Source organism: Salvelinus alpinus, chromosome 16, assembly GCF_045679555.1.
Source record: "Salvelinus alpinus chromosome 16, SLU_Salpinus.1, whole genome shotgun sequence".
NCBI classification, from domain to species: domain Eukaryota; kingdom Metazoa; phylum Chordata; class Actinopteri; order Salmoniformes; family Salmonidae; genus Salvelinus; species Salvelinus alpinus.
Window position 1 is genome coordinate 22844597 of NC_092101.1, and position 27781 is coordinate 22872377.

Sequence of the window (27781 nt, forward strand, 5' to 3'; positions counted from 1 at the left end):
TCAAGGCTCGGGGCATAGGTTGCTGTAATTTCACTTATGAGTTTCCTCTTGCTGAGGGTTCTGAGAGTTATTGTCCAGTGGAGATGTTTTCTGACGGAGAATGAGGACAGGTAACCAGTTGGCTATTTCAATTGTTGTACTAGAGGTTGATCTCCTATTTCAATGTGGTACCGCTGTAACCCCAATGGGGATCTCTCTGGGCAGCTAAAATATTCTCTGTAGTGTACATGTGAGTGGGAAACAGTACCAAAATAAAGTGCTAAGTAATACACTGATATACACTGAGTGTAAAAAACATGACATAGACTGATCAGAATAATCCAGGTGAATGCTATGATCCCTTATTGATGTCACCAGTAAAATCCACTTCAATCAGTGAAGGGAAGGAGACAGGTTAAAGAAGGATTTTTAAGCCTTGATATAATTGAGACATGGATTGTGTATGTGTGCCATTCAAACGGTGAATGGGCAAGACAAAATATCTAAGTGCCTTTAAACGGTGTATGGTTGTAGGTGCCAGGCATACTGGTTTGAGTGTCAAGAACTGCAAAGCTGCTGGGTTTTTCACGCTCAACAGTTTCCTGTGTGTATAAAGAATGGTACACCATCCAGCTAACTTGACACCCCTGTGGGAATCGTTGGGGTCAACCTGGGCTATCATCCCTGTGGAACGCTTTCGACACCTTGTAGAGTCCATGCCCCCAATGAATTGTGGCAGTTCAGAGGGCAAAAGGGGGTGCAACTCAATATTTGGAAGGTGTTCCTAATGTTTTGTGCACTCAGTGTAAATTGCTAACATTCATAGGAAAATGAGTTGTGTATCAGTTAAGCGTCAATCATCCTGGGATAAGACAACGAGAAAAACAAAATTACTTTCTGAAACCCTGAAATAGAAAGACAAAGGACACTTGTACAGGGCTTTAATAAACTAGACCAGTGAGCATCACTGGTGGGCAAGATTTCAGCAGCTTCTCATCTCCAATGTCTCCAATGGAGGATTACTGTTAATCTAATCTACTGTCCAATGGCTAGGTCCTCAAGCCGGTGTCTGGCACAATAAAACAGCTCAATTCCAGGAGCTGTTGTTTTGAAGTGTCTCAGGCTTAAGACTGAACTTCCTCTGTTCTACTTCAAGCTACCTGACCCCCAGCATGTGTCTTAACAGATCTGCACACTAATTCTAAACACTGCACTCACTGTGGAATGAGAATAGATATACTTAAAACCATTAAAACTACAAACCAAAAGTAGGCTGCCATATGTAAAAATGACATTACACAAGAAACTGTGTAGACTGACATTTCCCCACCCTTAAATACATAAAAGCAGCATGTTAAATACACCTTTATAGCACAGTTAGAAGGTAATACAATGAGGACAAAATCTATCCCCTCAGTGGTATTAACAGAGAAGTTGGGCTACATGAAGGTTGAATTTTCCTGAAGGTTTGGGAGCAGTTAACACTGTAAACTTTAGTCAGTGTAGAGTCAGACATCATGTCCTGCCAATTAGCTCCTCGCTGCCTCTCTCATTTATCTTTATTGGTGATACATTACCCTGTATTAAAAAGAGACATGGGATAATAGCAATAATGATGATGATGGAATTAGACTGCTGAGACGGACGTCATCTCGTTGTGCCTGGAATTCAAAAGGGCTTCGCATATGTTCACAGCAGGTCTTTAGTCCCTTCACGCCTGTGTGTTGGTAAAAACGCTGTGATGCTAGGGATGCATTAACATTAGAGCACAGCCAATCAAAACAAAGCACCTGTGCCAATATGTGCGATGGACAGACGCTCGCACAGGTGTGCCTGATGGCAGGCTGGGTTTGACGCCAGCAGGCTGGCATGCAGAACGCCACAGCCGTTGCCAGGCAAATGAGCATACAGCAGGGACAGCAGGATAATTTGGTGAACTAATCGAAATATGCGTTAAAGGGATACTTCGGGATATTGTCAATGCATCCCTTCCCCAGGGTCAGATTAACTTGTGGATACCATTTTTATGTCTCTGTGTCCAGTATGAAGGAAGTTAGAGGTAGTTTTGTGAGCCAATGCATAACTAGCATTAGTGCAATGGCTGGGAGTCTATGGGTATCTACTAGCATCTGACTCTGGGGAAGTAAAGGGCCTAATTGCCAAAATCCCAAAGTATCAAATAAAATAAAATGTTATTTGTCACATGCTTTGTAAACAACAGGTGTAGACTAACAGTGAAATGCTTACATACGGTCCATTCAAAACAATGAAGAGAGAACTAACTATTTAGCAGTCTTATGGCTTGGAAGTAGAAGTTGTTCAGGGTCCTGTTGATTCCAGACATTGTGTAGCAGAGAGAAGAGTCTATGACTTGGGTGGCTGGAGTCTTTGATAATTTTTAGGACCTTCCTTTGACACCACCTGGTAGAGAGGGCCTGGATGGCAGGGAGCTCGGCTCCAGTGATTTACTGGGCCGTACGCATTACACTCTGTAGCGCCTTGTGGTCGGATGCCAAGCAGTTGACATACCAAGCGGTTGACATACCAAGCGGTGATGAAGCCAGTCAAGATGCTCTCAATGGTGCAGCTGTAGAACTTTTTGAGGATCTGAGGGCCCATGCCAAATCTTTTCAGCCTCCAGAGGGGGAAGAGGCGTTGTCGTGCTCTCTTCACGACTATATTGATGTGTGTGGACCATGATAGATCCTTAGTGATGTGGACAACGAGGAACTTCAAGCACTTGACCCGCTCCACTACAGCCCCGTCAATGTGAATGGGGACATACTCGGCCCTCCATTTCCTGTAGTCAGCGATCAGCTCCTTTGTCTTTCTTGAGCTTGAGGGAGAGGTTGTTTTCCTGGCATCACACTGCCAGGTCTCTGACCTCCTACCTATAGGATGTCTTATAATTGTCGGTAATCAGGCCTACCACCTTCATGTTTTTAGCAAACTTAATGATGGTGTTGGAGTTGTGCAGTCGTGGGTGAACAGGGAGTACAGAAGGGGACTAAGCACACACTCGAGGGAACCTCATGTTGAGGGTCATCATGGCGGATGTGTTGTTGCCTACCCTATCCACCTGGGGCGGCCCTTCAGGAAGTCCAGGATCCAGTTGCAGAGGGAGATGTTTAATCCTAGGGTCAGTTTAGGGATGAGCTTGGAGGGCACAATGGTGTTGAACGCTGAACAGCATCCTCAGGTAGGTGTTCCTGTTGTCCAGATGGGAAAGGGCAGTGTGGATTGCAATAGAGATTGCATCATCTGTGGATCTGTTGGGGCGGTACGCAAATTAGAGTGGGTCCAGGGGGTCTGGGAATATGGTGTTGATGTGAGCCATGACCAGCTTTTCAAAGCTTTTCATGGCTACAGATGTGAGTGCTACGAGGCGATAATCATTTAGAAAGGTTACCTTGGCGTTCTTGGACACACAGACTATGGTGGTCTGCCTGACAAATGTAAGTATTACAGACTGGGTCAGGGAGAGGTTGAAAATGTCAGAAGACACTTGCCTGCTGGTCAGCGCAAGCTCTGAGTATGCGTCCTGGTAATCCATCTGGCCCTGCGGCCTTGTGAATGTTTACCTGTTTAAAGGTCTTACTCACATCGACTACGGAGAGCGCGATCACACAGTCATCCGAAACAGCTGGTGCTCTCATGCATGGTTCAGTGTTGCTAGCCTCGAAGCGAGCATAGAAGGTATTTAGCTTGTCTGGTAGGCTAGCGTCAGTGAACAGATCGTGGCAGGGTTTCCCTTTGTAATCTGTGATAGTTTGCAAGACCTGTCACATCTGACGAGCGTCAGAGCCGGTGTAGTAGGAATTGATCTTGGTCCTGTATTGACGCTTTACCCGTTTGATGGTTTGTCGGAGGGTGTAGTGGAATAGTTTCCTGCTCCTTGAAAGCGTAGGCTCTAGCCTTTAGCTCAGTGCGGATATTGCCTGTAATCCATGGCTTCTGGTTGGGATATGTACGTACGGTCACTGTGGGGACCACGACGTCGATGCACTTATTAATGAACCCGGTGCCATTGGATGAATCCAAGAACCTATTCCAGTCTGTGCTAGTGAAACAGACCACTTCCGTATTGAGCGCATCACTGGTACTTCCTCTGAGTTTTTGCTTGTAAGCAGGAATCATGAGGATAGAGAAATGGTCTGATTTGCTGAATGGAGGGTGAGGGAGAGCTTTGTACTGTATGTGTCTCTGTGTGTGGAGTAAAGGTGATCTAGAGTTTTTTCACCTTTAGTTGCACAGGTGAAATGCTGGTAGAAATGAGGTAAAACGGATTTCAGGTTTCCTGCATTAAAGTCACCGGCCACTAGGAGCGCCGCCTCTGGTTGAGCATTTTCTTCTTTGCTTATGGCCCTATACATCTTGTTGGGTGTGGTTTTACAGGCCAGCAACGGTTGGCGGAGGTACAGTTGAAGTTGGAAGTTTACATACACTTAGGTTGGAGTCATTAAAACTAGTTTTTCAACCGCTCCACAAATTTCTTGTTAACAAACTATAGTTTTGGCAAGTCGGTTAGGACATCTACTTTGTGCATGACACAAGTAATTTTTCCAACAATTGTTTACAGACAGATTATTTCACTTATAATTCACTGTATCACAATTCCAGTGGGTCAGAAGTTTACATACACTAAGTTGACTGTGCCTTCAAACAGCTTGGAAAATTCCAGAAAAATATGTAATGGCTTTAGAAGATTCTGATAGGCTAATTGACATAATTTGAGTCAATTGGAGGTGTACCTGTGGATGTATTTCAAGGCCTACCTTCAAACGCAGTGCCTTTTTGCTTGACATCATGGGAAAATCAAAAGAAATCAGCCAAGACCTCAGAAAAAAAATTGTAGACCTCCACAAGTCTGGTTCATCATTGGGAGCATTTTCCAAAAGCCTGAAGGTACCATGGTTCATCTGTACAAACAATAGTACGCAAGTATAAACACCATGGGACCATGCAGCCGTCATACCGCTCAGGAAGGAGACGCGTTCTGTCTCCTAGAGATTAACTTAGTTTGGTGCGAAAAGTGCAAATCAATCCCAGAACAACAGCAAAGGCCCTTGTGAAGATGCTGAAGGAAACCGGTACAAAAGTATCTATATCCACAGTAAAACGAGTCCTATATCGACATAACCTGAAAGGCCGCTAAGCAAGGAAGAAGCCACTGCTCCAAAATTGCCATAAAAAAGCCAGACTACGGTTTGCAACTGCACATGAGGACAAAGATCATACTTTTTGGAGAAATGTCCTCTGGTCTGATAAAACTAAAATAGAACTGTTTGGCCATAATGACCATCATTATGTTTGGAGGAAAAAGGGGGAGGCTTGCAAGCCGAAGAACACCATCCCAACTGGGAAGCACGGGGGTGGCAGCATCATGTTGTGGTGGTGCTTTGCTGCAGGAGGGACTGGTGCACTTCACAAAATAGATGGCATCATGAGCCAGGAAAATTATGCGGATATATTGACGAAACATCTCAAGACATCAGTCAGGAAGTTAAAGCTTGGTCGCAAATGGGTCTTCCAAATGGCCAATGACCGCAAGCATACTTCCAAAGTTGTGGCAAAATGGCTTAAGGACAACATAGTCAAGGTATTGAAGTGGCCATCACAAAGCCCTGACCTCAATCCTATAGAACATTTGTGTGCAGAACTGAAAAAGCGGGTGCAAGCAAGGACGCTCAGTTACACCAGCTGTCAGGAGGAATGGGCCAGAATTCACTCAACTTATTATGGGAAGCTTGTGGAAGGTTACCCGAAACGTTTGACCCAAGTTAAACAATTTAAAGGCAATGCTACTGTAACGGCAGTCTATTTCTTCCTCCTCCTCGGACGAGGAGAGGCGAGAAGGATCGGAGGACCAATGTGCAGAGTGGTAAGTTTCCATGATTTTAATATTCACGAAAACAAGACACGATACAAAATAACAAACGAACTAACCGTAACAGTCCCGTGTGGCACAAACACTGACACAGGAAACAAACACCCACAAACCAAACATGAAACCCCGGCTGCCTAAGTATGATTCTCAGTCAGGGACAACGATTGACAGCTGCCTCTGATTGAGAATCATACCAGGCCGAACACAAAATCCCAACATAGAAAAACACACATAGACAACCCACCCCAACTCACGCCCTGACCATACTAAATAAATACAAAACAAGGGAAATAAGGTCAGGAACGTGACAGAACCCCCCCCGTCAAGGTGCGGACTCCGGACGCACCACCTAAAACTCTAGGGGAGGGTCTGGGTGGGCGTCTGTCCGCGGTGGCGGCTCTGGCGCGGGACGTGGACCCCACTTCACCATTGTTTTTGTCCACTTCTTTAACCGCCCCCGTGGCCTCTTATGAGCGGCGATCCTCGCCGCCGACCTTGGCCTGGGGACCCTAGCCATGGGTCCCGAATGGACAGGATACTCCGGCAGCGCCAGAGTAAAAGGCAATTCCGGCATCGCCGGCTTGACAGGCAGCTCTGGCAGCTCCTGGCTGACTGACGGCTCCGGCAGGTCCTGGCTGACTGACGGCTCTGGCAGGTCCTGGCTGACTGACGGCTCTGGCAGGTCCTGGCTGACTGGCTCTGGCAGCTCCTGGCTGGCTGGCGGCTCTGGCAGCTCCTGGCTGGCTGGCGGCTCTGGCAGCTCCTGGCTGGCTGGCGGCTCTGGCAGCTCCTGACTGACGGACGGCTCTAGCGGCTCCTGACTGACGGACGGCTCTAATGGCTCGGGACAAACGGGCGGCTCAGATGACGCTGGGCAGGCAGGCAGCTCAGACGGCGCTGGGCAGGCAGGCAGCTCAGACGGCGCTGGGCAGGCAGGCAGCTCAGACGGCGCTGGGCAGGCAGGCAGCTCAGACGGCGCTGGGCAGACAGGCAGTTCAGACGGCGCTGGACAGATGAGAGACTCTGGCTGCGCTGGAGAAGAGGAAGGCTCTGGCAGCGCTGGACAGGCGGGAGCAACTGTAGAGATAAGCCGGAGAGACAGCCTGGTGCGGGGGGCTGCCACCGGAGGACTGGTACGTGGAGGTGGCACCGGATATACCGGACCGTGAAAGAGTACAAAAGCTCTTGAGCACCGAGCCTGCCCAACCTTACCTGGTTGAATGTTCCCCGTAGCCCTGCCAGTGCGGCGAGGTGGAATAGCCCGCACTGGGCTATGCTGGTGAACCGGGGACACCATTCGTAAGGCTGGTGCCATGTACGTCGGCCCGAGGAGACGCACTGGAGACCAGATGTGTTGAGCCGGCTTCATGGCACCCGGCTCGATGCCCACTCCAGCCCGGCCAGTGCGGCGAGGTGGAATAGCCCGCACTGGGCTAAGCACGCGTACTGGGGACACCGTGCGCTCCACCGCATAACACGGTGCCTGACCAGTACGACGCCCTCTCACTCCACGGTAAGCACGGGGAGTTGGCTCAGGTGTGTGCCCCCCCCCAAGAAATTTTGGGGTCTGACTCTCGGGCTTCCAACCGCGTCGCCGCGCTGCCTCCTCATACCAGCGCCTCTCTGCCTTCGCTGCCTCCAACTCTGCTTTGGGACGGCGATATTCCCCTGGCTGAGCCCAGGGTCCCTTGCCGTCCAGAAACTCCTCCCAAGTCCATGAGTCCTGTGTCCTCTGCCGCTGCTGCTGCTGTCCTTTACCACTCTGCTTGGTCCTTTGGTGGTGGGTGTTTCTGTAACGGCAGTCTATTTCTTCCTCCTCCTCGGACGAGGAGAGGTGAGAAGGATCGGAGGACCAATGTGCAGAGTGGTAAGTTTCCATGATTCCAGGAACGTGACAGCTACCAAATACTAATTGAGTGTATGTAAACTTCTGACCCACTGGGAATGTGATGAAAGAAATAAAAGCTGAAATAAATCATTCTCTCTACTATTATTCTGACATTTCACCTTCTTAAAATAAAGTGGTGATCCTAACTGTCCCAAAACAGGACATTTTTACTAGGATTAAATGTCAGGAATTGTGAAAAACTGAGTTTAAATGTATTTGGCTGAGGTGTATGTAAACTTCCGACTTGAACTGTAAATAGACAGCTATTTGTATTTATTATGGATCCCCATTAGCTGCTGCCTTCCTGGGGTCCTGCAAAATAAAGGCAGTTATATACAATTTTAAAAACATTACAATACATGCATTACAGAATTCACAACACACTAAGTGTGTGCCCTCAGACCTATACTCCACTTCCACATATCTACACTGCAAGATCCATGTGTACGTGTGTGTATAGTGTGTATGTTATCATGTGTGTGTATGCATGTGTCTGTGCCTATGTTTGTGTTGCTTCACAGTCCCCGCTGTTCCATAAGGTGTATTTTTACCTGCTTTTAAGTCTGATTCTACTGCTTGCATCAGTTACTTGATGTGGAATAGAGCTCCATGTAGTTATTGCTCTATGTAGTACTGTGCACCTCCCATTGTCTGTTCTGGACTTGGGGACTGTGAAGAGACCTCTGGTGGCATGTCTTGTGGGGTATGTATGGGTGTGCTAGTATTTTAAACAGACAGCTCTGTACATTTAGCTTGTGAACATCTCTTACAAAAACAAGTAATGATGAAGTCAATCTCTCTTCCACTTTGATCCATGAGAGATTTACATGCATGTCGTTAATGTGTACTTTTAAGGGCCAACCGTGCTGCCCTGTTCTGAGCCAACTGCAATTTTCCCAAGTCCCTCTTTGTAGCACCTGACCACACTACTGAACAGTAGTATAGGTGCGACAAAACTATGGCCTGTAGAACTTGCCTTGTTGATAGCATTGTTAAGAAGGCAGAGCAGCGCTTTATTATGGACAAACTTCTCCCCATCTTAGCTACTGTTGTATCTATATGTTTTGACCATGACAGTTTACAATCCAGGGTTACTCCAAGCAGTTTAGTCCCCTCAACTTGCTCAATTTCCACATGATTCATTACGAGATGTAGTTGAGGTTTAGGGTTTAGTGTATGATTTGTCCCAAATACAATGCTTTTAGTTTTGGAAATATTTAGGACTAACTTATTCCTTGCTACCCATTCCGAAACTAACTGCAGCTCTTTGTTAAGTGTTGCAGTCATTTCAGTCACGTAGTAGCTAACGTATATACAGTAGTGTTAAGTCATCCACATACATAAACACACTGGCCTTACTCAAAGCCAGTTGCATGTCGTTAGTAAAGATTGAAAAATGCAAGGGGCCTAAACAGCTACCCTGGGGAATTCCTGATTCTACCTGGATTATGTTTGAGAGGCTTCCATTAAAGAACACCCTCTGGGTTCTGTTAGACAAGTAACTCTTTATCCACATTATAGCAGGGGGTATAAAGCCATAACACATACGTTTTTCCAGCAGCAGACTATGATCGATAATGTCAAAAGCTGCACTGAAGTCTAACAAGACTGTACCACAATAATTTTATCATCAATTTCTCTCAGCCAATCATCAGTCAAGTGCGTAACTGCTGAGCTTGTTGAGTGTCCTTCCCTATATGCATGCTGAAATTCTGTTGTCAATTTGTTTACTGTGAAATAGTATCATTGTATCTGGTCAAACACCATTTTTTCCAGAAGTTTACAAAGGGTTGGTAACAGGCTGGTTGGTCAGCTATTTGAGCCAGTAAAGAGGGTTTTACTATTCTTGGGTAGCGGAATGATTTTAGCTTCCCTCCAGGCCTGAGGGCACCCACTTTCTAGTAGGCTTAAATTGAAGATGTGGCAAATAGGAGTGGCAATATCATCCACTATTATCCTCAGTAATTTTACATCCAGATTGTCAGACCCCGGTGGCTTGTCATTGTTGATAAACAACAATATTTTTTTCACCTCTTCCACACTGACTTTACGGAATTCAAAAGTACAATTCTTGTCTTTCATAATTTGGTCAGATATACTTGGATGTGTAGTGTTGCTGGCATGTCATCCCTAAGTTTGCTTATCTTGCCAATGAAAAAGTCATTAAAGTAGTTGGCAACATCAGTGGGTTTCGTGATAAATGAGCCATCTGATTCAATGAATGATGGAGCCGAGTTGGCTATTTCCCTCAAAATGTAATTTAAGGTGCTACAAAGCGTTTTACCCTCATTCTTTATATCATTTATCTTTGTTTCATAGTATAGTTTATTTACATTTTTCTTTAGCTTAGTCACATGATTTCTTAATTTGCAGTACGTTTGCCAATCAGTTGGGCTGCCAGACTTATTTGCCATACATTTTGCCTCATCCCTCTCAACCATACAATTTTTAAATTCCTCATCAATCCAAGGGGATTTAACAGTTTTTACAGTCATTTTCTTGAAGGGTGCATCCTTATTAGTAACTGGAATAAGCAATTTCATAAATGTGTCAAGTGCAGTATCTGGTTGCTCCTCATTACACACACCAGACCAGCAAATATTCTTTACATCATCAACATATGAATCACTACAAAACTAGTAGTGAACTGTTAGTGAACTGTTTTGATGTCCAGAAGCTCTTTTCAGTCATAGGAAACGATGGCGGAAACATTATGTACAACGACAGTTAAGATCAGCGCATAAAAACACACAAAATAGTACAATTGGTCAGGAGCCTGTAAAACGGCCGCTATTCCCACCAGCGCCATTACCACCAAAAAAGAACAAAAACAAAAGTATCCCTTTAAGATCACAAGTGTAAGGTAAACACTCACAGGAAATGAGGGTACGTGTCACGTGTGCTCCCTCTCCGGCCTCTAGGTCACCAGGCTGCTAGTTACGGCGCACACCTGTCACCATCATTACGCGCATCTGCAGATAATGACACTCACCTGGACTCCATCACCTCTTTGATTATCTGCCCTATATATGTCACTCCCTTTGGTTCCTTCCCCAGGCGTCATTGTTTCTGTTTCATGTCTGTGCGTTGTTCGTGTCTCTTGTTTTGTATTATGTTTTCATTTATTTATGAAAATGCTCACTCCCTGAACTTGCTTCCAGACTCTCAGCGCACATTGTTACAGTATGGAAGTGAATCCAAGATGGATTTTTTAAAACTTGGGTGAGCCTATTGATCAAGGGACTATTTACATAACAATTATGTTTTTTACATTTTAAGTATGGTCATAGTGTTCCTTTATTTTGCTTCTTAATTAGCACTTCATAAATAATTAATTGGCCATGAAAGTAGTCAGTTTCCAATTAAAAAAAGTGATAGCCCATGAAATGAACAGTGGCCCCCAATAGGCTGAGGGACATTAATTACTAGTGTGGGTTGCCCAAAGACAGACTTCAAAACTGACAGCAAGAGCACGAACAAACTTTGTCTAACTCCTTCATTAAATATGTAGAGAGGTATCATTGCTCCCCCTGCCTACAGTGTATTCTCACTGATACGCCAGAGGACATTGATCTTTTCTTAAAAGAACAAATGACTGCCGCAGAAATAGTGATCACATTTCAGCGCCAAACTATTCAGTTCATTAGGGCCACTCTTCCCCCTGGGTATTTTGTATTGATTGGCGAGGGCAGTGGTGGAAAAAGTACCCAATTGTCATACTTGAGTAAAAGTCACCCAGTAAAATACTACTTGAGTAAAGGTCTAAAAGTATTTGGTTTTAAGTATACTTAGGTATAAATCATTTCAAAGTGCTTATATTAAGCAAACCAGACAGCACAATGTTTTTTTATTTACGGATAGCCAGGGTGTAACGCTCTTAGGCGTAGTGGGTGCGGAGTCAGGCGCAGAGGCAGAAGGTACAGAAATAGTGCTTTATTTGCGCACAGGACAATCGTACGCGCCAAGCTACTGGGCGCACAACGCGATCGCCCGAAACCAGGACAAAACAAGTCCGGAGGAAAACCCACAACTGAGACGCACTACCACACAATAACACAGTAGGAAAAACAAGCCCGCACAAAGAGTAGACGGGCCTACCGGCTTAAATAGCCCAACTAAAAAACCTAAACAAGAAACAGGTGTAACTAATAAGACAAAACCAACAGAAAAGGAAAAGGGATCGGTGGCAGCTAGTAGACCGGTGACGACGACCGCCGAGCGCCACCCGAACAGGAAGAGGAGCCACCTTCGGTAGGAGTCGTGACACAGGGGCACACTACAACACTCAGACATCATGTACAAATTAAGAATTTGTGTTTAATGAGTCTGCCAGATCAGAGGCAGTAGGGATGCCCAGGGATGTTTTCTTGATAAGTGCGTGAATTGGGCCATTTTCCTGTCCTGCTAAGCATTCAAAATGTACTTTTGGGTGTCAGGGAAAATGTATGGACTAAAAAGTACATTATTTTCTTTAGAAATGTAGTGAAGTAAAAGTTGTCAAAAACATGCATAGTAAAGTACAGATACCCCCCAAAAAACTACTTAAGTAGTACTTTAAAGTATTTTTACTTAAGTACTTTACACCACTGGGCGAGGGTCATTGAATTCTCAAAGATGTATGGACGTATAGACTATAAAGACACCACAGTTACTTAGCTAAAAGTTGTTGGCAATTTGTTGCATATATCATGAATATTTCAAATATTTTCACTGAGGTAAACATGTCTATATGACAAACAATGGACAGCAAATGTCAAATAAAAGTTATTCTGGTTTATTTAATCCATCTGAACGGGAAAACAAAATATGATTTTTCACAGTATATTTTTCCATGTCCACAAACTGTCAGCCTACTAAACACATAGGCCTAGCTGTTAGGGAGGCTTTGGTCCTGGGGAATAGGGTTTAATGCTTATCCCTACAGCCCCTGGAGCTGCCACAAATGGAGGCAGCAAGTGACACATTGAAGGTGTTGGTATGACAGCAGCTTGCCTGTGGGATTGCACCAGAGGCCAGTGTCGTTCGTGTGTGATGTTTGACAGATAATAGCAGATAAACCCATGCCCAAACAGAAGTTAGCCCGCTCAGGGACAGGCGGCATATGAGGAGGAACTGTGCCTTTAGCCATTGAGCAGGATCCTGAAACCAAATATACAAGTCAAGGACACTCAGGGTCATCTCACAAACACCTTCTCAGCATCAGTTTATATGCCTGTAACTGGAGCTTGAAATTGATTTTGAGCTTATGAGATATGATAGCTGAGTGATTGAATTAATGTCCAAAGAGCTAAGTCATGTTTTTGGTTCTTGCTGTTTTCTTTTTTGAGAAATACCTCATACAATGCAATTCGTTTGTATTATGGCTGCAATCACCGGGATGATATGACAACAGCCAGTGACAGTGCAGGGCGCCAAATCCAAACAACAGAAATCTCATAATTAAAATTCCTCAGACATTCATGTGTCTTATATCATTTTAAAGGTAATCTTGTTGTTAATCCCACCAAAGTGTCCGATTTCAAATATGCTTTTCAGCGAAAGCACTACAAACGGTTATGTTAGGTCACCACAAAACCACAATAAGAACAGCCATTTTTCCAGCGAAAGATAGCTTTCACAAAAAGCAGAAATAGAGATAAAATGAATCACTAACCTTTGATTATCTTCATCAGATGACACTCATAGGACTTCATGTTACACAATACATGCATGTTTTGTTTGATAAAGTTTATATTTATATAAAAATATCTGAGTTTACATTGGCGCGTTACATTCACTAGTTCCAAAAACATCAAGTGATTTTGCATAGCCACATCTTTTCAACAGAAATACTCATCATAAATGTATATGATAATACAAGTTATACACATGTAATTATAGATATACATCTCCTTAATGCAACCGCTGTGTCAGATTTAAAAAAAACTTTACGGAAAAATAAACCATGCAATAATCTGAGACGGAGCTCAGAACAATATCCAAATTAGCCGCCATGTTGGACTCAACAGAAACCACATGATAAATGTTTCCTTACCTTTGATGAACTTCATCAGAATGCAGTCCTAGGAATCCCAGGTCCACAATAAATGCTTGATTTGTTCGATAATGTCCGTTATTATGTCCAATTAGCTACTTTGGAATTGTTTACCAAACGCGCTAACCAAAGTCACAAAGCGCGTCCACTATAACGTGACGAAATGTCCAAAAGTTCCGTAGCAGTCAGTAGAAACATGTCAAACAATGTACTGAATCAATCTTTAGAATGTCATTAACATACATCTTGAATAACGTTCCAACCGGAGAATTACATTGACTTCAGTTGACCATGGAACGGAGCTCCCTCTCACGTGAACGCGCCAGTTCAATGAGTGGGCACCTCATGGCAGTGATTACTCATTCCTGTCTCCTTCGGCCCCCCTTCACATTAGAGTCATCAGACAAAGTTCTATTCACTGTTGACATCTAGTGGAAGCCATAGGAAGTGAAAACTCATCCATATCTCGCTGTAATTTTAATGAGAGCTTGGTTGAAAATCTGCCACCCCCAGAAAAAATCCAAACAGAAAGTGGAACTTCTCAGGTTTTTGCCTGCCATATGAGTTCTGTTATACTCACAGACATAATTCAAACCGTTTTAGAAACTTCAGAGTGTTTTCTATCCAATACTAATAATAATATGCATATATTCGCAACTATGACATAGGAGCAGGCCGTTTACTCTGGGCACCTCTGTGCACCTTTCATCCAAGCTACTCAATACTGCCCCTTCAGCCATAAGAAGTTCTTGCTGTTTTCTTTTCTGAGAAATACCTCATACAATGCAATTCGTTTGTATGCCGCCTACAACGTAGAGGGGGGATCTAAGTTCTTGGAATTCAAAATGAATACACACAGGCTATTTCAAATGGATACTCACATTTGTTTAACGGCTTGGTCAATTTTCAATCAGAGTAATAACATATTTTTGTGGCGCACTGTTGTTCCCTGGTTCGTTTCAATGAGCAAAAGCAGAGAAACAAAAGGTCCATTAATGAAACACACCCACCGCAAAGAGACATTACATTTCACAACAGATATTTCTCAGTAAAGAAGGGCCCCTTCAAAATGAGCAAACGGAGCAAGATTCCCTTTTGATGGTGACAAGCATCTCCTTTCACATCCAGATAATGGAGACAAGTTAATATGACACAGTGAAAACACAGCTCATCTTGGGCTGTTAGAACATGTAAATGTCAGAGGGGAAAGGGAACATGGAGACATGATCTGATAACCAGGTGCTACACGGCGCAGCAGATACAGCCTGACAGCTAGCTGCTCCTTATTGAGCCAACACACGACGCCACTGCTAAGTAAGAGACTGAGAAAAAGCTAATGAAGTGACCCTGCAAACAAGCCTGCCTAGTCGACAGGTAACCATATCAACCATATTAGCCCAGCAGCTGTGAAAGAGAGCCTGAGCAGGTCGCAGAGCAGAGACTGCTGCTGTTCAATGGGTGCAATGGTTGTTGCACAACTCCACACAACCACACCAGCCCCCACCAACTCAATCCACACAGGACAGACACCACGGTATCAACCTCTATTATACACTCCCTTACTGGAGATACAAAAGGCACCCAGGAACCAAAATCCAATCTATTTTTTCTATAAGGATTTGCTACACAGCAGTGCTCAGCAACAGTGGTGGCTCTGGTGACAAAGAAATAATCACAGCTGTCTTCCCTGTTAGAGCAAAGATGCTGTTAAAATGTTGTTTACGTTTTCCAACATCTTCTTTCTTCAAATAAGACAGAGGGAGTTACCCGGAAAGCAATGTTGTGAATTGTCATTTAGTGTCCTTTGAGTTTTAGCTTTGTTGTTCACATGCCAGACACAAAAACTGTGGCTGATTTTGTGAAGAGTGTGAAATTGTGGTATTTGCAAGGCTGGGAATATTTACTCTAGGCATTAGTAGTCAAAAATATTGAGTGTAGGAAAGAGACATGATTTTAAATAATGGTTTAATGATGCATATTTTCTAAATATCTTTCCCTACTGTGGACCTCACTCGTCTTTGCCTGCTGAATTATCACACTCATTCTCAATTCATTAGCAGGCTCTTGCTTATTTAGCCACGCTTCTGAGAGGGTTTCGAAAAAATCTACTGGAAAATAGTCAATATAAAGCAGCCAGAGAAGAGAGAGCCCCCTCCACTGCTCAGCCGTCTCTTTGTTGTGTTGTATTCTTTCCTTCATTAAAACGATAGCAAAGTCCCCTATAATGAATTTCAGGGAGATAAAATATGCAAATTCACAGAGAAAGGATATAATTAGGGCAATAATAGAAAGTGTTGTTTTCACAGCTGCTCATTTATACAAAGCCCTGATAGTGTTTTATAAATAATGTCCCTCTCTATCTCAGCAAGGCGCTAAGTCCCTGCGTTCCATTAAAGACACATCTCTCCGCTCCAGCCCAGCTCCAGCTCCAGAGCCCAGGTATTGAGAGCAGGCCTGTGCAGCTGTCCCGCTGCCCTGCTGGCTGAAGCCCTAGAGTCCCATCCACACACAGAGCAGAGGCCTGTCCTGGGGAGCCACGCCAGTAGCCAGCCACTGGGCCTCTCACCAGTGGATATCACACCAGCAGACTCGGACTGAAAGCTATGCAGCCTCTCAGAAGTCTGGCATAAGACAATGTGATGCCACTAGGAAAAATAAATGCACAAATGGACTCTTTCAGTTTCAGCTTTTCACAAGGAATGAATGGCTTTCTGTATAGGCCTACATCTAGTCTACTTCAGACTCCAGTTCTCTAACGTGGAGTGGCATGTGTTAAACAGAGATAAAAAGTGACATACTGTTGCTTATCTGTAAATGAAAACTGAAGGACAATACAACATTGTGCAAAACATACTGACTGTCACATCATGCATAAGAGGTGTGAGGGAACCTGTCAAGATTTCTCCCCACAAACAACCCACCTATCCTCTGGCTAATTTGTTTATGAGGCCTTTGTTCTGAGGCATGTGTGGTAATTGTGAGATTGAGATAAATGAACAGGAACTGAAAGGTATTGAGTGATCGAGAGAGAAGGAAAGATAGATAGAAAGAAAGAGCGTTTGGGGGGGGGACTCTATAGATGTTGTGATTCTGGATGGCCAGATTGCAAGCAAGAATGACAAACTGCTATGTGGGGAATCGTAAGTGGCTCAGTTCAGCTTGTCCTTGACACCATGTCTTGTTTTGAGGTGTTTTGACTGATTTCATGTCAATGCTAATAATTATTGCTAAAATTCTCTAGCTAGCTAACCAACAACTGTAAAGATATATTTGAGAGGATACAAGTTCTCATTGTGCAAATGTATTTATGTTTTCAATAAACATTGGAGACAAAACATACTGTAGCTTACATGTTGTCAACAATCTAAGCCAACCTCATCTGTTTTGCCCCATGGTTGTGTTAATCGTTTTTGTTGCTTAACAGCCAACCTGTGTATAGTAATATCAGGGCCTTGAGAGAGTGGAGTCCCACAGCCCTAGAGAGACTGAAGACTGAGACTGAAGAGAAACGACCATACCATTAGAGGACATCTGAAGGTTGCCTATTATCTCTCTGCTCCGAGGCCTCGCACATCTATCCAAATCTCATGAATGTGATTGACCTTTTCCCCCCTGTAACGCACAGAGCATATGAAGGGGAAAAGGGACTTAACACAGCCAAGCTAAGTTAATTTAGTTCAACACACTATTGTAGGGAATCCAGATATATGAAAAGGTCATTGAGATCAATAGATTGACAATATGTTCTCAAAAAATTGTGACCACCCAAAGCCTATTCTCCCAGCATTTGTGTGAATAAAGGTTTCTGGGTACAGTATGTGTATTTTGGTCAGAGAGTGTAGATACTGCAGGTGTTTAGTTTAGCACCTTTCCTCTCCTCCTGGGCACACCGCAGTGTGTGTGTTAGTGTACCATTGTGGTGAAAACAATGGCCAGGGCTAATCATTATTTAGTTGTGGCAGGTCTGGAAAGGTCAGCAGTCTGAAATGTCAGACTTCAATAGACCCAGATGCACATCGCTCTGCTCAAGTGTCCAATTAAAGACGGAATACCTAGGTTGTGGGGGAAGCGCACTTCAGACAGAGGGGCTAATGAGGGCCCCTGGACGGAGGCTGGGGCCAGAATGGCTGATGCTGATCCATGGAGCATCCTGGAGCCCTTCCCTCTCACATACACCATCACCCACTGAGCTGCATGGGCCCTGTGAACCACTGAGGGTCTCTCCTCCTCTGACCCTCCCTCAGACGCCCACACCCACGGCCATGGCCCCACTTGATCTTATTAGTGTCCTCACACCTCCAGCACCGTCTGCAGCCCCGCTGCCCTACTGCACGTACTGTAAGAGAAAGAGGAGAGTGGAGAGATGTCTTGGAGAGAGGATAGAAAGGGAGGGATTGAAAAGATAGGAGAGAAAAGATAGGGAGAGAAGAAGAGATCGAGTCTCCTTTAATCTTGAGGCAGAAAGGGAGAGAGTGTCCTCTTGTTGTTGCCTCCGTATCAGCCTCATTCATCTAAAAGCACAGGCTGTTTTCCATACAACGGGCATAATAACCTTACCACAGACTGCAAGGGCCCAGTGAAGAGTCACAGGTGGGGGGAAGTGAGAAATGCTTTTTTTTATATTTGACTCCTTATTGTTCTCTCACTGTGAATTGTAATAAGCACAGTGCAGGTCCATACAATATGTCTGCAAGGAGTACAGTACAGCAGTCCTGCCTGTATACGCAGCCAAAATAAAATCAAAAACCAGGAAACTAACCAGACTGGCCAATGCATTGACCAGAAGAGTTGTCACTTAAAAAAGAAACAAAGACCCTGATATGACATATAATGCTCTGCATGTCTGATTGCCCTTTTCAGAGTTGTCAAGGTCAGAGATATTCTTTCCTGGGCATGGGGAACAGATGCCAAATAAATCTGTGAAATTAGCAGGCTCCACGTGCCTTCCTCACATAAGCATTATTTTAATCAAAGCATATTAGACCATCCAGATAATTTAGACATAATAGGCACTGTATCATTTCTGGCGTACCCATCTGTTTCCCCTCGCCATCTCTGCAATTTTCTCCATCACCCAGCTGCTTTTACAAGACATTGGGTTCGCCTTCCCCAGCAAAGGCTCTTTAGAGCAGCACCAGTCCAACTGGGGCTCCAGATCACAACACATCGCAGCTCCGCTGAGCAGCACACACATGCTGTTTCATGATACCATATAATATGAAAATAATAGACAAGAGTTATTCCCATTAAATCCAATTAAATGAAAATAAACATAATAGATATTTTGATGTCTTCATTCACATTGCTATAACATCGTGCAGACGTTTTGAAAGTTTAAAGTGGATGTGAGTGTACGCTATCAGGGTGCTAAAATGAACAAAGCAATGACACCAGGGTGTCTGGTAACTGATCCTGTAGTGCCCCATTATCCAGGGAACCTTTATCTTTTAACGTGTACTCTGCTAGTAGTCACTATCAGCTCTGCAAACAGAAGTTGTTTTCTGTCTAATGTCAACACTCACTCACTCTCTCTCTCACACACACCCCATCAGCATCAGTATAGTTAGGAAACATTGGGCACTCACCAGGGCTGGTGATGGTTAGGAGGTCAAGACGTCGCTGTTGCTGTAAGGAAAAGAGAAGAGAAGCAAGGTCAGAAGGTCTTAGGGCGGAAATGGGTTGGTCAAGTCGAAATCTCTCCAGAACAAATAAAATGTCAAATTAGAGTATACGAACATGTATGCTACATTATATTATGGGCATACGCATATAGCAAGTAACATCTGTTTGTGACTGGACACAAACAGCCATTTACTGTTTATCTCAGTCGTAAAATTGGTCGGCATCAGTTTATTATTTTTGCACAAGGCAATAGTTTGTCTGATCCATTTCCAACATTCGTTCTCTGTGTTGTCTCTATTGCAGCCAGGGGAATGTGCCTTGCCTGTCCGCTCGGCCTGTGTGATGGAGTGTTTATGAGAGTGTGCCCAATTTTACACTTCATGTCTCTAGTTTGGAGAGGGGGGCCAGAAGAGGTGCTAGCTCACCCCTCTCTTTAACCCTCTGCCAAGGCTGCAGGCTCCTGAGTGCTGCATTAATCAACACCTTCTCCCTCTCTTACACTGTGTGAGGAACCAGATCATGCACCACAGGCTTGGGAGGTGTGAGTGTGTGTGTGTGTTTATGTTTGTGTATTCACGCGATGCTACATATTTTTGTCATTCCCTTGATTGGATGCTGACGATAGGTTCACCTGCTGGGCCACAGACTGTGATCAATGCAAATGTAATCAGAGGATGAAGCCAACTCCTTTAAGATTCAAGCATCTTAATGTAAAAACACACATATGTATCCCTCCAAAGCCAACAGTGCTTCAGGTCCACTCTCACCATATGGACAAGAGTCAGAACCTCTCAGATGCACTAAACAAATGTCAGATGAATGCACAGTGAGTGTTGTGGAGTATAGAGAGAGGGAGGAAGTGGTAGTCGAGGCAGCAGAGGTCACTGTGACAGCATGAGAGCAACCAGCCCCAGTAAGACACCTGTGTAGGCTGTTGACTCACCACTTATTTGATATGGAGCCACTGCACTAATCAATATCAAAACAGAAAGATGGACCTAGACCTCACTGTTGCTACATATAGATATTGTTACACAGATAATGCTATCTTAGCTTACATTACATGAGACATATCATGAACTCAAAGCAATTTTGAGGATTTCAAAAATTATCTTATGTCGTTTAAGAGGAAAATATATACCGCAGTGGACAAATTATTAAATCAAAATTCCAACATGATCTTTTTTGTCCATTGATTGATTTCTGTAATAAAGTCATTTTGAAATTATTCTATCCTAATTCATAAATTACGTCGCTCTGATTTTGTTTGAATAACCAACAGGCTGATGTTCATGCAGAACTCCTATTTAGAACTTTGTATCGCCCTCTACTGGCAGTCTGTTACTCTGCAAGTGAAAGTGGGGAGGAAGAAAAACAATGATTCCCTCTTGTCAAGACACACTCTCTTTGGGAAAGTAAGGCTGGCTGTGTGACCAAAATCACTGGAGTATGTCCATGTTATTAAAATCAGTCCCTTGAAAACATTCAACACGGCATATTCAGACCGATTACCTCCAAGTACAAAACTATGCTCAGTACAGATACAGCATTCAGAGAATATTGTGTACATGAAGATATTTCCCTTGTAACTAATTCACAAAAATCCATCAAAATGTCACATGACAATTCATTCTAGTGGTGCCTGAATACTCAGTTCAGTGAAATAAAGAGAGTAGAAACCATATTCATACAGGTGTGAAAACCCATTCACAACAGCTGTCAGTAAAATAATATTGATCTGCTATATACTGTACGTCACTGTAACGAGCCCGTCCATATCACAGGGTTACTGTGTGCCACTGGCCAGCCTGGAGAGGAACTGAGGAGGATTTGCCAAACAGTGTTTCAGCCTGGCCCAATCCTGTACCCTGACGCTGCTTATCCTGAGATAATTAATCTACAGTGAATTAGAGTATTATAGCACACTAACACTGCTCGCATCACTCTCTCATTGTCACTCCTTACATGGATAAGGTGCTTAGTGTTTCCCAGGAAGAGAGAGAGAGAGAGAGAGAGAGAGAGAGAGAGAGAGAGAGAGAGAGAGAGAGAGAGAGAGAGAGAGAAGAATCACATTAGGAAAGGCAATCCTGGGCAGAAAATAGGATTGTATTAATCTTTATCAAACGCAGCCAAGAGCTGTGGAATCACACCACCCAATACACCCTCTGCCAGCACAGCCACTACGCGGAGTCGGTGTCCAGTGCTCCAACGCTGTCACAGGGCTTAACCAAGGCCTGATATAGAATGATACTGTGTCAGAGTGTGTGTGTGCATGTGTACATCAAGTTGGCAGTGCTGATCATTTCCAGTGGCCCAGCCAGAGTCTAAGATTAGTGGGTGGAACAGGTTAAATGGCTGTGAGGCTGGGAACAGACTGTAGGTTGCCAATACACCTACCCAGCTGTCATGGTAACACCTAAACCCCCAATGTTCCTACTAAAGGTACCAGTGTCAAACCATAGCAAACAAACACAAAATCATGTTTAAAGGACTTAGAGGTTGGGTTTTTATTTATGTTTTAGTAATTTAACAAAAATTATTATCTAAAGTGACTTAAGTACCTTGTTCAAGGGCACATCGGCAGATTTTTCACCTAGTCGGCTCGGGGATTCGAACCAGCGACCTTTCAGTTACTGGCCCAAAACTCTCAACTGCTAGGCTACTTGCCATTGGTATTTTGTTGATGGTGGTGGAAACTGCTGTCTCAGGTGCCGTGTGGATGGGGGCATAGCCATCGTTGCAAAATAATGACCCGCACAGCATTTTATACATGACCCTAAGCATGATGGGATGTTAATTGCTTAATTAACTCAGGAGACACACCTGTGTATACTTTGTATCCCTCATTTACTTAGTGCTTCCATTACTGGCAGTTACCTGTATATATATATATATATATATATATATACACACACTACCGTTCAAAAGTTTGGGGTCACTTAAAAATGTCCTTGTTTTTGAAAGAAAAGCACATTTTTTGTCCATTAAAATAACATCAAATTGATCAGAAATACAGTTTAGACATTGTTAATGTTGTAAATGACTATTGTAGCTGCAAACAGCAGATTTTTAATGAAACAGCTACATAGGCGCACAGAGGCCCATTATCAGCAACCATCACTCCTGTGATGTCAACAGTGAAGAGGTGACTCCGGGATGCTGGCCTTCTAGGTAGAGTTGCAAAGAAAAAGCCATATCTCAGACTGGCCAATAAAAATAAAAGATTAAGATGGGTAAAAGAACACAGACACCTGACAGAGGAACTCTGTCTAGAAGGCCAGCATCCCGGATTTGCCTCTTCACTGTTGACCCCAACTTTTGAAAGGTAGTGTGTATATATATATATATATATATATACACAGTTGAAGTCGGAAGTTTACATACACTTAGGTTGGAGTCATTAAAACTCGTTTTTCAACCACTCCACAAATTTCTTGTTAACAAACTATAGTTTTGGCAAGTCAGTTAGGACATCTACTTTGTGCAAGACACAAGTAATTTTTCCAACAATTGTTTACAGACAGATTATTTCACCTATAATTCACTGTATCACAATTCCAGTGGAACAGAAGTTTACATACACTAAGTTGACTGTGCCTTTAAACAGCTTGGAAAATTCCAGAAAATTATGTCATGGCTTTAGAAGCTTCTGATAGGCTAATTGACATCATTTGAGTCGATTGGAGGTGTACCTGAGGATGTATTTCAAGACCTACCTTCAAATTCAGTGCTTGACATCATGGGAAAATCAAAAGAATTCAGCCAAAATTGTAGACCTCCACAAGGTCTACAAGGTCATCATTGGGAGCATTTTCCAAACGCCTGAAGGTATCACGTTCATCTCTACAAACAATAGTACGCAAGTATAAACACCATGGGACCACGCAGCCTTCATACCGCTCAGGAAGGAGACGTGTTCTGTCTCTTAGAGATGAACGTACTTTGGTGCGAAAAGTGCAAATCAATCCCAGAACAACAGCAAAGGCCCTTGTGAAGATGCTGGAGGAAACAGGGACAAATATATCCACAGTAAAACGAGTCCTATATCGACATAACCTGAAAGGCCGCTCAGCAAGGAAGAAGCCACTCCTTCAAAACCGCCATAAAAAAGTGCTTTCTGTTCCACTGGAATTGTGATACAGTGAATTATAAGTGAAATAATCTGTCTGTAAACAATTGTTGGAAAAATTACTTGTGTCTTGCACAAAGCAGTTGTCCTAACCGACTTGCCAATACTATAGTTTGTTAACAAGAAATTTGTGGAGAGGTTGAAAAACGAGTTTTAATGACTCCAACCTAAGTGTATGTAAACTTCCGACTTCAACTGTATACACACACACACACACACACACACACACACACACACACACACACACACACACACACACACACACACACACACACACACACACACACACACACACACACACAGTACCAGTCAAACGTTTGGACACGTTAAGGATTTTTCTTTATTTTTACTATTTTGTTGCTGTAGGTGTCCTGGAGGGCAGGCAGTGTGCCCCGGGTGATGCGTTGGGCAGACCGCACCACCCTCTGGAGAGCCCAGCGGTTGCGGGCAGTGAAGTTCCCGTACCAGGCGGTGATACAGCCCGACAGGATGCTCTCAATTATGCGTCTGTAACAGTTTGTGATGGTCTTAGGGGCCAAGACTAATTTATTTAGCCTCCTGAGGTTGAAGAGATGTTGTTGCCCCTTCTTCACCACACTGTCTGTGTGGGTGGAGCATTTCAGATTGTCGGTGATGTGTACGCCGAGGAACTCACCTTCTCCACTGCGGTCCCGTCGATGTGGATAGTGGCGTTCTCTCGAGGACCTGGGTTCAGACCCAGGGCCCGAGCTTAATGATGAGCTTGGAGGGTACTATGGTGTTGAAGGCTGAGCTATAGTCAATGAACAGCATTCTTACATAGGTATTCCTCTTGTCCAGATGGGATAGGGCAGTGATTGCATCGTCTGTGGATCTATTGGGGCGGTATGCAAATTGAAGTGGGTCTAGGGTGTCAAGTAAGGTGATATGATCCTTAACTAGCCTCTCAAAGCACTTCATGATGACAGAAGTGAGTGCTACGGGGCGATAGTCTTTGCTTTCTACAGGTACAGGACATCTTGAAGCAAGTGGGGACAGCAGACTGGGATAGGAAGAGATTGAATATGTCCGTAAACACTCCAGCCAGCTGGTCTGTGCATGCTCTGAGGACGGGGCTAGGGATACCGTCTGGGCCGGCAGCCTTGCGAAGGTTAACGCGTTTAAATGTCTTACTCATGTCGGCCACGGAGAACGAGAGCCCACAGTCCTGGGTGCGGGCTGCGTCGGTGGCAGTGTGTTATTCTCAAAGCGGGCAAAGAAGGCGTTTAGCTTGTCCGGGAGCAAGACGACATGGCTGGTCTTCCCTTTGTAATCCGTGATAGTCTGTAGACCCTGCCACATACGTCTTGTGTCTGAGCCGTTGAATTGCTACTCCACTTTTAGTACTGACAGGTGTGCCTTGTTAAAATTTAATTTGTGGAATTTCTTAATGCGTTTGAGCCAGTCAGTTGTTTTGTGACAAGGTAAGGGTGGTATACAAAAGATAGCCCTATTTGGTAAAAGACCAAGTCCATATTATGGCAAGAACAGCTCAAAGAAGCAAAGAGAAACAAAAGTCCATCAATCCTTTAACACTTTTTTGGTTACTACATGATTCCATATGTGTTATTTCATAGTTTTGATGTCTTCACTATTATTCTAGTGAAAGTTATGATCCCTTATTGTTGTAGCTTTTCAATCCACTTGCTGCTCCCGAGTGGCGCAGCGGTCTAAGGTACTGCATCTCAGTGCTAGAGACGTCACTACAGGCCCTGGTTCGATTCCAGGTTGTATCACAACCGGCTGTGATTGGGAGTCCCATAGGGAGGCGCACAATTGGCCCAGCGTCGTCCGGGTTAGGGTTTGGCAGAGGTAGGCCGTCATTGTAAATAAATTAAAAATCTTAACTGACTTGCCTAGTTAAATAAAGGTTAAATAAATAAAATAAAGACAGGTTAAAGAAGGATTTTTAAGCCTTGAGACAATTGAGACATTTATTTATTTTTATTTCACCTTAACCAGGTAGGCCAGTTGAGAACAAGTTCTAATTTACAACTGCGACCTGGCCAAGATAAAGCAAAGCAGTGCGACAAAAACAACACAGTTACACATGGGATAGACAAACGTACAGTCAATAACTGTCACGCCCTGATCTGTTTCACCTGTCTTTGTGATTGTCTCCACCCACCTCCAGGTGTCACCCATCTTCCCAGTTATCCCCTGGGTATTTAAACCTGTGTTTTCTGTCTGTCTGTGCCAGTTCGTCTTGTATGTTCCAAGTCAACCAGCATGGTTTTCCCGTGTGCCTGCCTTTTCTAGGCACTTTTGCTAGTCCTCCCAGTTTTGACCCTTGCCTCTTTTCTGGACTCTGTACCCGCCTGCCTGACCATTCTACCTGCCCTGACCTCGAGCCTGCCTGCCACACTGTACCTCCTGGACTCTGATCTGGTTTTGACCTTTTGCCTGTCCACGACCATTCTCTTGCCTACCCCTTTTGGATTATCAGTAAATATCAAAGACTCAAACCATCTGCCTCTCCTGTCTGCATCTGGGTCTTGCCTTGTGCCCATATAATAACACAATAGAAAAAATCTATATACAGTGTGTGCAAATGTAGTAAGATTAGGGAGGTAAGGCAATAAATAGGCCACAGTGGTGAAATAATTAACATTTAGCATTAACACTGGAGTGATAGATGTGCAGATGATGATGTGCAAGAAGAGATACTGGGGTGCAAAAGAGCAAAAAATAAATAACAATATGGGGATGAGGTAGTTGGGTGGGCTATTTACAGATGGGCTGTGTACAGGTGCAATGATCAGTAAGCTGCTCTGACAGCTGATGCTTAAAGTTAGTGAGGGAGATATAAGGCTTCAGTGATTTTTGCAATTCGTTCGAGTCATTGGCAGCAGAGAACTGGAAAAAAAGGCAGCCAAAAGAGGAGTTGGCTTTGGGGATGACCAGTGACATATACCTGCTGGAGCAAGTGCTACGGGTGGGTGTTTCTATGTTGACCAGTGAGCTGAGATAAGGTGGGGCTTTACCTAGCAAAGACTTATAGATGACCTGGAGCCAGTGGGTTTGGCGACGAATATGAAGCGAGGGCCAGCCAACGAGAGCATACAGGTTGCAGTGGTGGGTAGTGTATGGGGCTTTGGTGACAAAACGGATGGCACTGTGATAGACTGCATCCAAATTGCTGAGTAGAGTGTTGGAGGCTATTTTGTAAATGACATCACCGAAGTCAAGGATCGGTAGGATAGTCAGTTTTACGAGGGTATGTTTAGCAGCATGAGTGAAGGAGGCTTTGTTGCGAAATAGGAAGCCGATTCTAGACTTAATTTTGGATTGGAGATGCTTAATGTGAGTCTGGAAGGAGAGTTTACAGTCTAACCAGACACTTAGGTATTTGTAGTTGTCCACATATTCTACGTCAGAACCGTCCAGAGTAGTGATGCTGGACGGGCGGGCAGGTGTGGGCAGCGATCGGTTGAAGAGCATGCATTTAGTTTTACTTGCATTTAAGAGCAGTTGGAGGCCACAGAAGGAGTGTTGTATGGCATTGATGTTCGTCTGGAGGTTTGTTAACACAGTGTCCAAAGAAGGGCCAGAAGTATACAGAATGGTGTCGTCTGTGTAGAGGTGGATCCGAGAATCACCAGCAGCAAGAGCAACATCATTGATATATACAGAGAAAAGAGTCGGCCCGAGATTTAAACCCTGTGGAACCCCCCATAGAGACTGCCAGATGTCTGGACAACAGGCCCTCAAATTTGACACAATGAACTCTATCAGAGAAGAAGTTGGTGAACCAGGCGAGGCAGTAATTTGAGATACCAAGGCTGTTGAGTCTGCCGATAAGAATGTGGTGATTGACAGAATCGAAAGCCTTGGCCAGGTCGATGAAGAAGGCTGCACAGTACTGTCTTGTATCGATGGCGGTTATGATATCGTTTAGGACCTTGAGCGTGGCTGAGGTGCACTCATGACCAGCTCGGAAACCAGATTGCATAGTGGAAAAGGTACGGTGGGATTCAAAATGGTTGGTGATCTGTTTGTTAACTTGGCTTTCGAAGACTTTAGAAAGGCAGGGCAGGATAGAAATAGGTCTGTAACAGTTTGGGTCTAGAGTGTCTCCCCCTTTGAAGAGGGGGATGACCGCGGCAGCTTTCCAATCTTTAGGGATCTCAGACAATACGAAAGAGAGGTTGAACAGGCCAGTAATAGGCTTATCAACAATTGCGGTGGATCATTTTAGAAAGAGAGGGTCCAGATTGTTTAGCC

General features: G+C 44.1%; 1 protein-coding gene across 5 annotated transcripts in view; it reads right to left on the reverse strand.

The window, feature by feature from the left end:
* LOC139541152 (cytosolic carboxypeptidase 6-like) overlaps positions 1-27781 on the reverse strand; it is a 422006-nt gene that overhangs the window by 139687 nt on the left and 254538 nt on the right. For all 5 annotated transcript variants that reach the window (XM_071345454.1, XM_071345450.1, XM_071345449.1 and 2 more), the window contains exon 6: positions 19374-19413. In XM_071345454.1, the coding sequence (XP_071201555.1) occupies positions 19374-19413 (40 nt within the window). The remainder of the gene's footprint in view (positions 1-19373; positions 19414-27781) is intronic.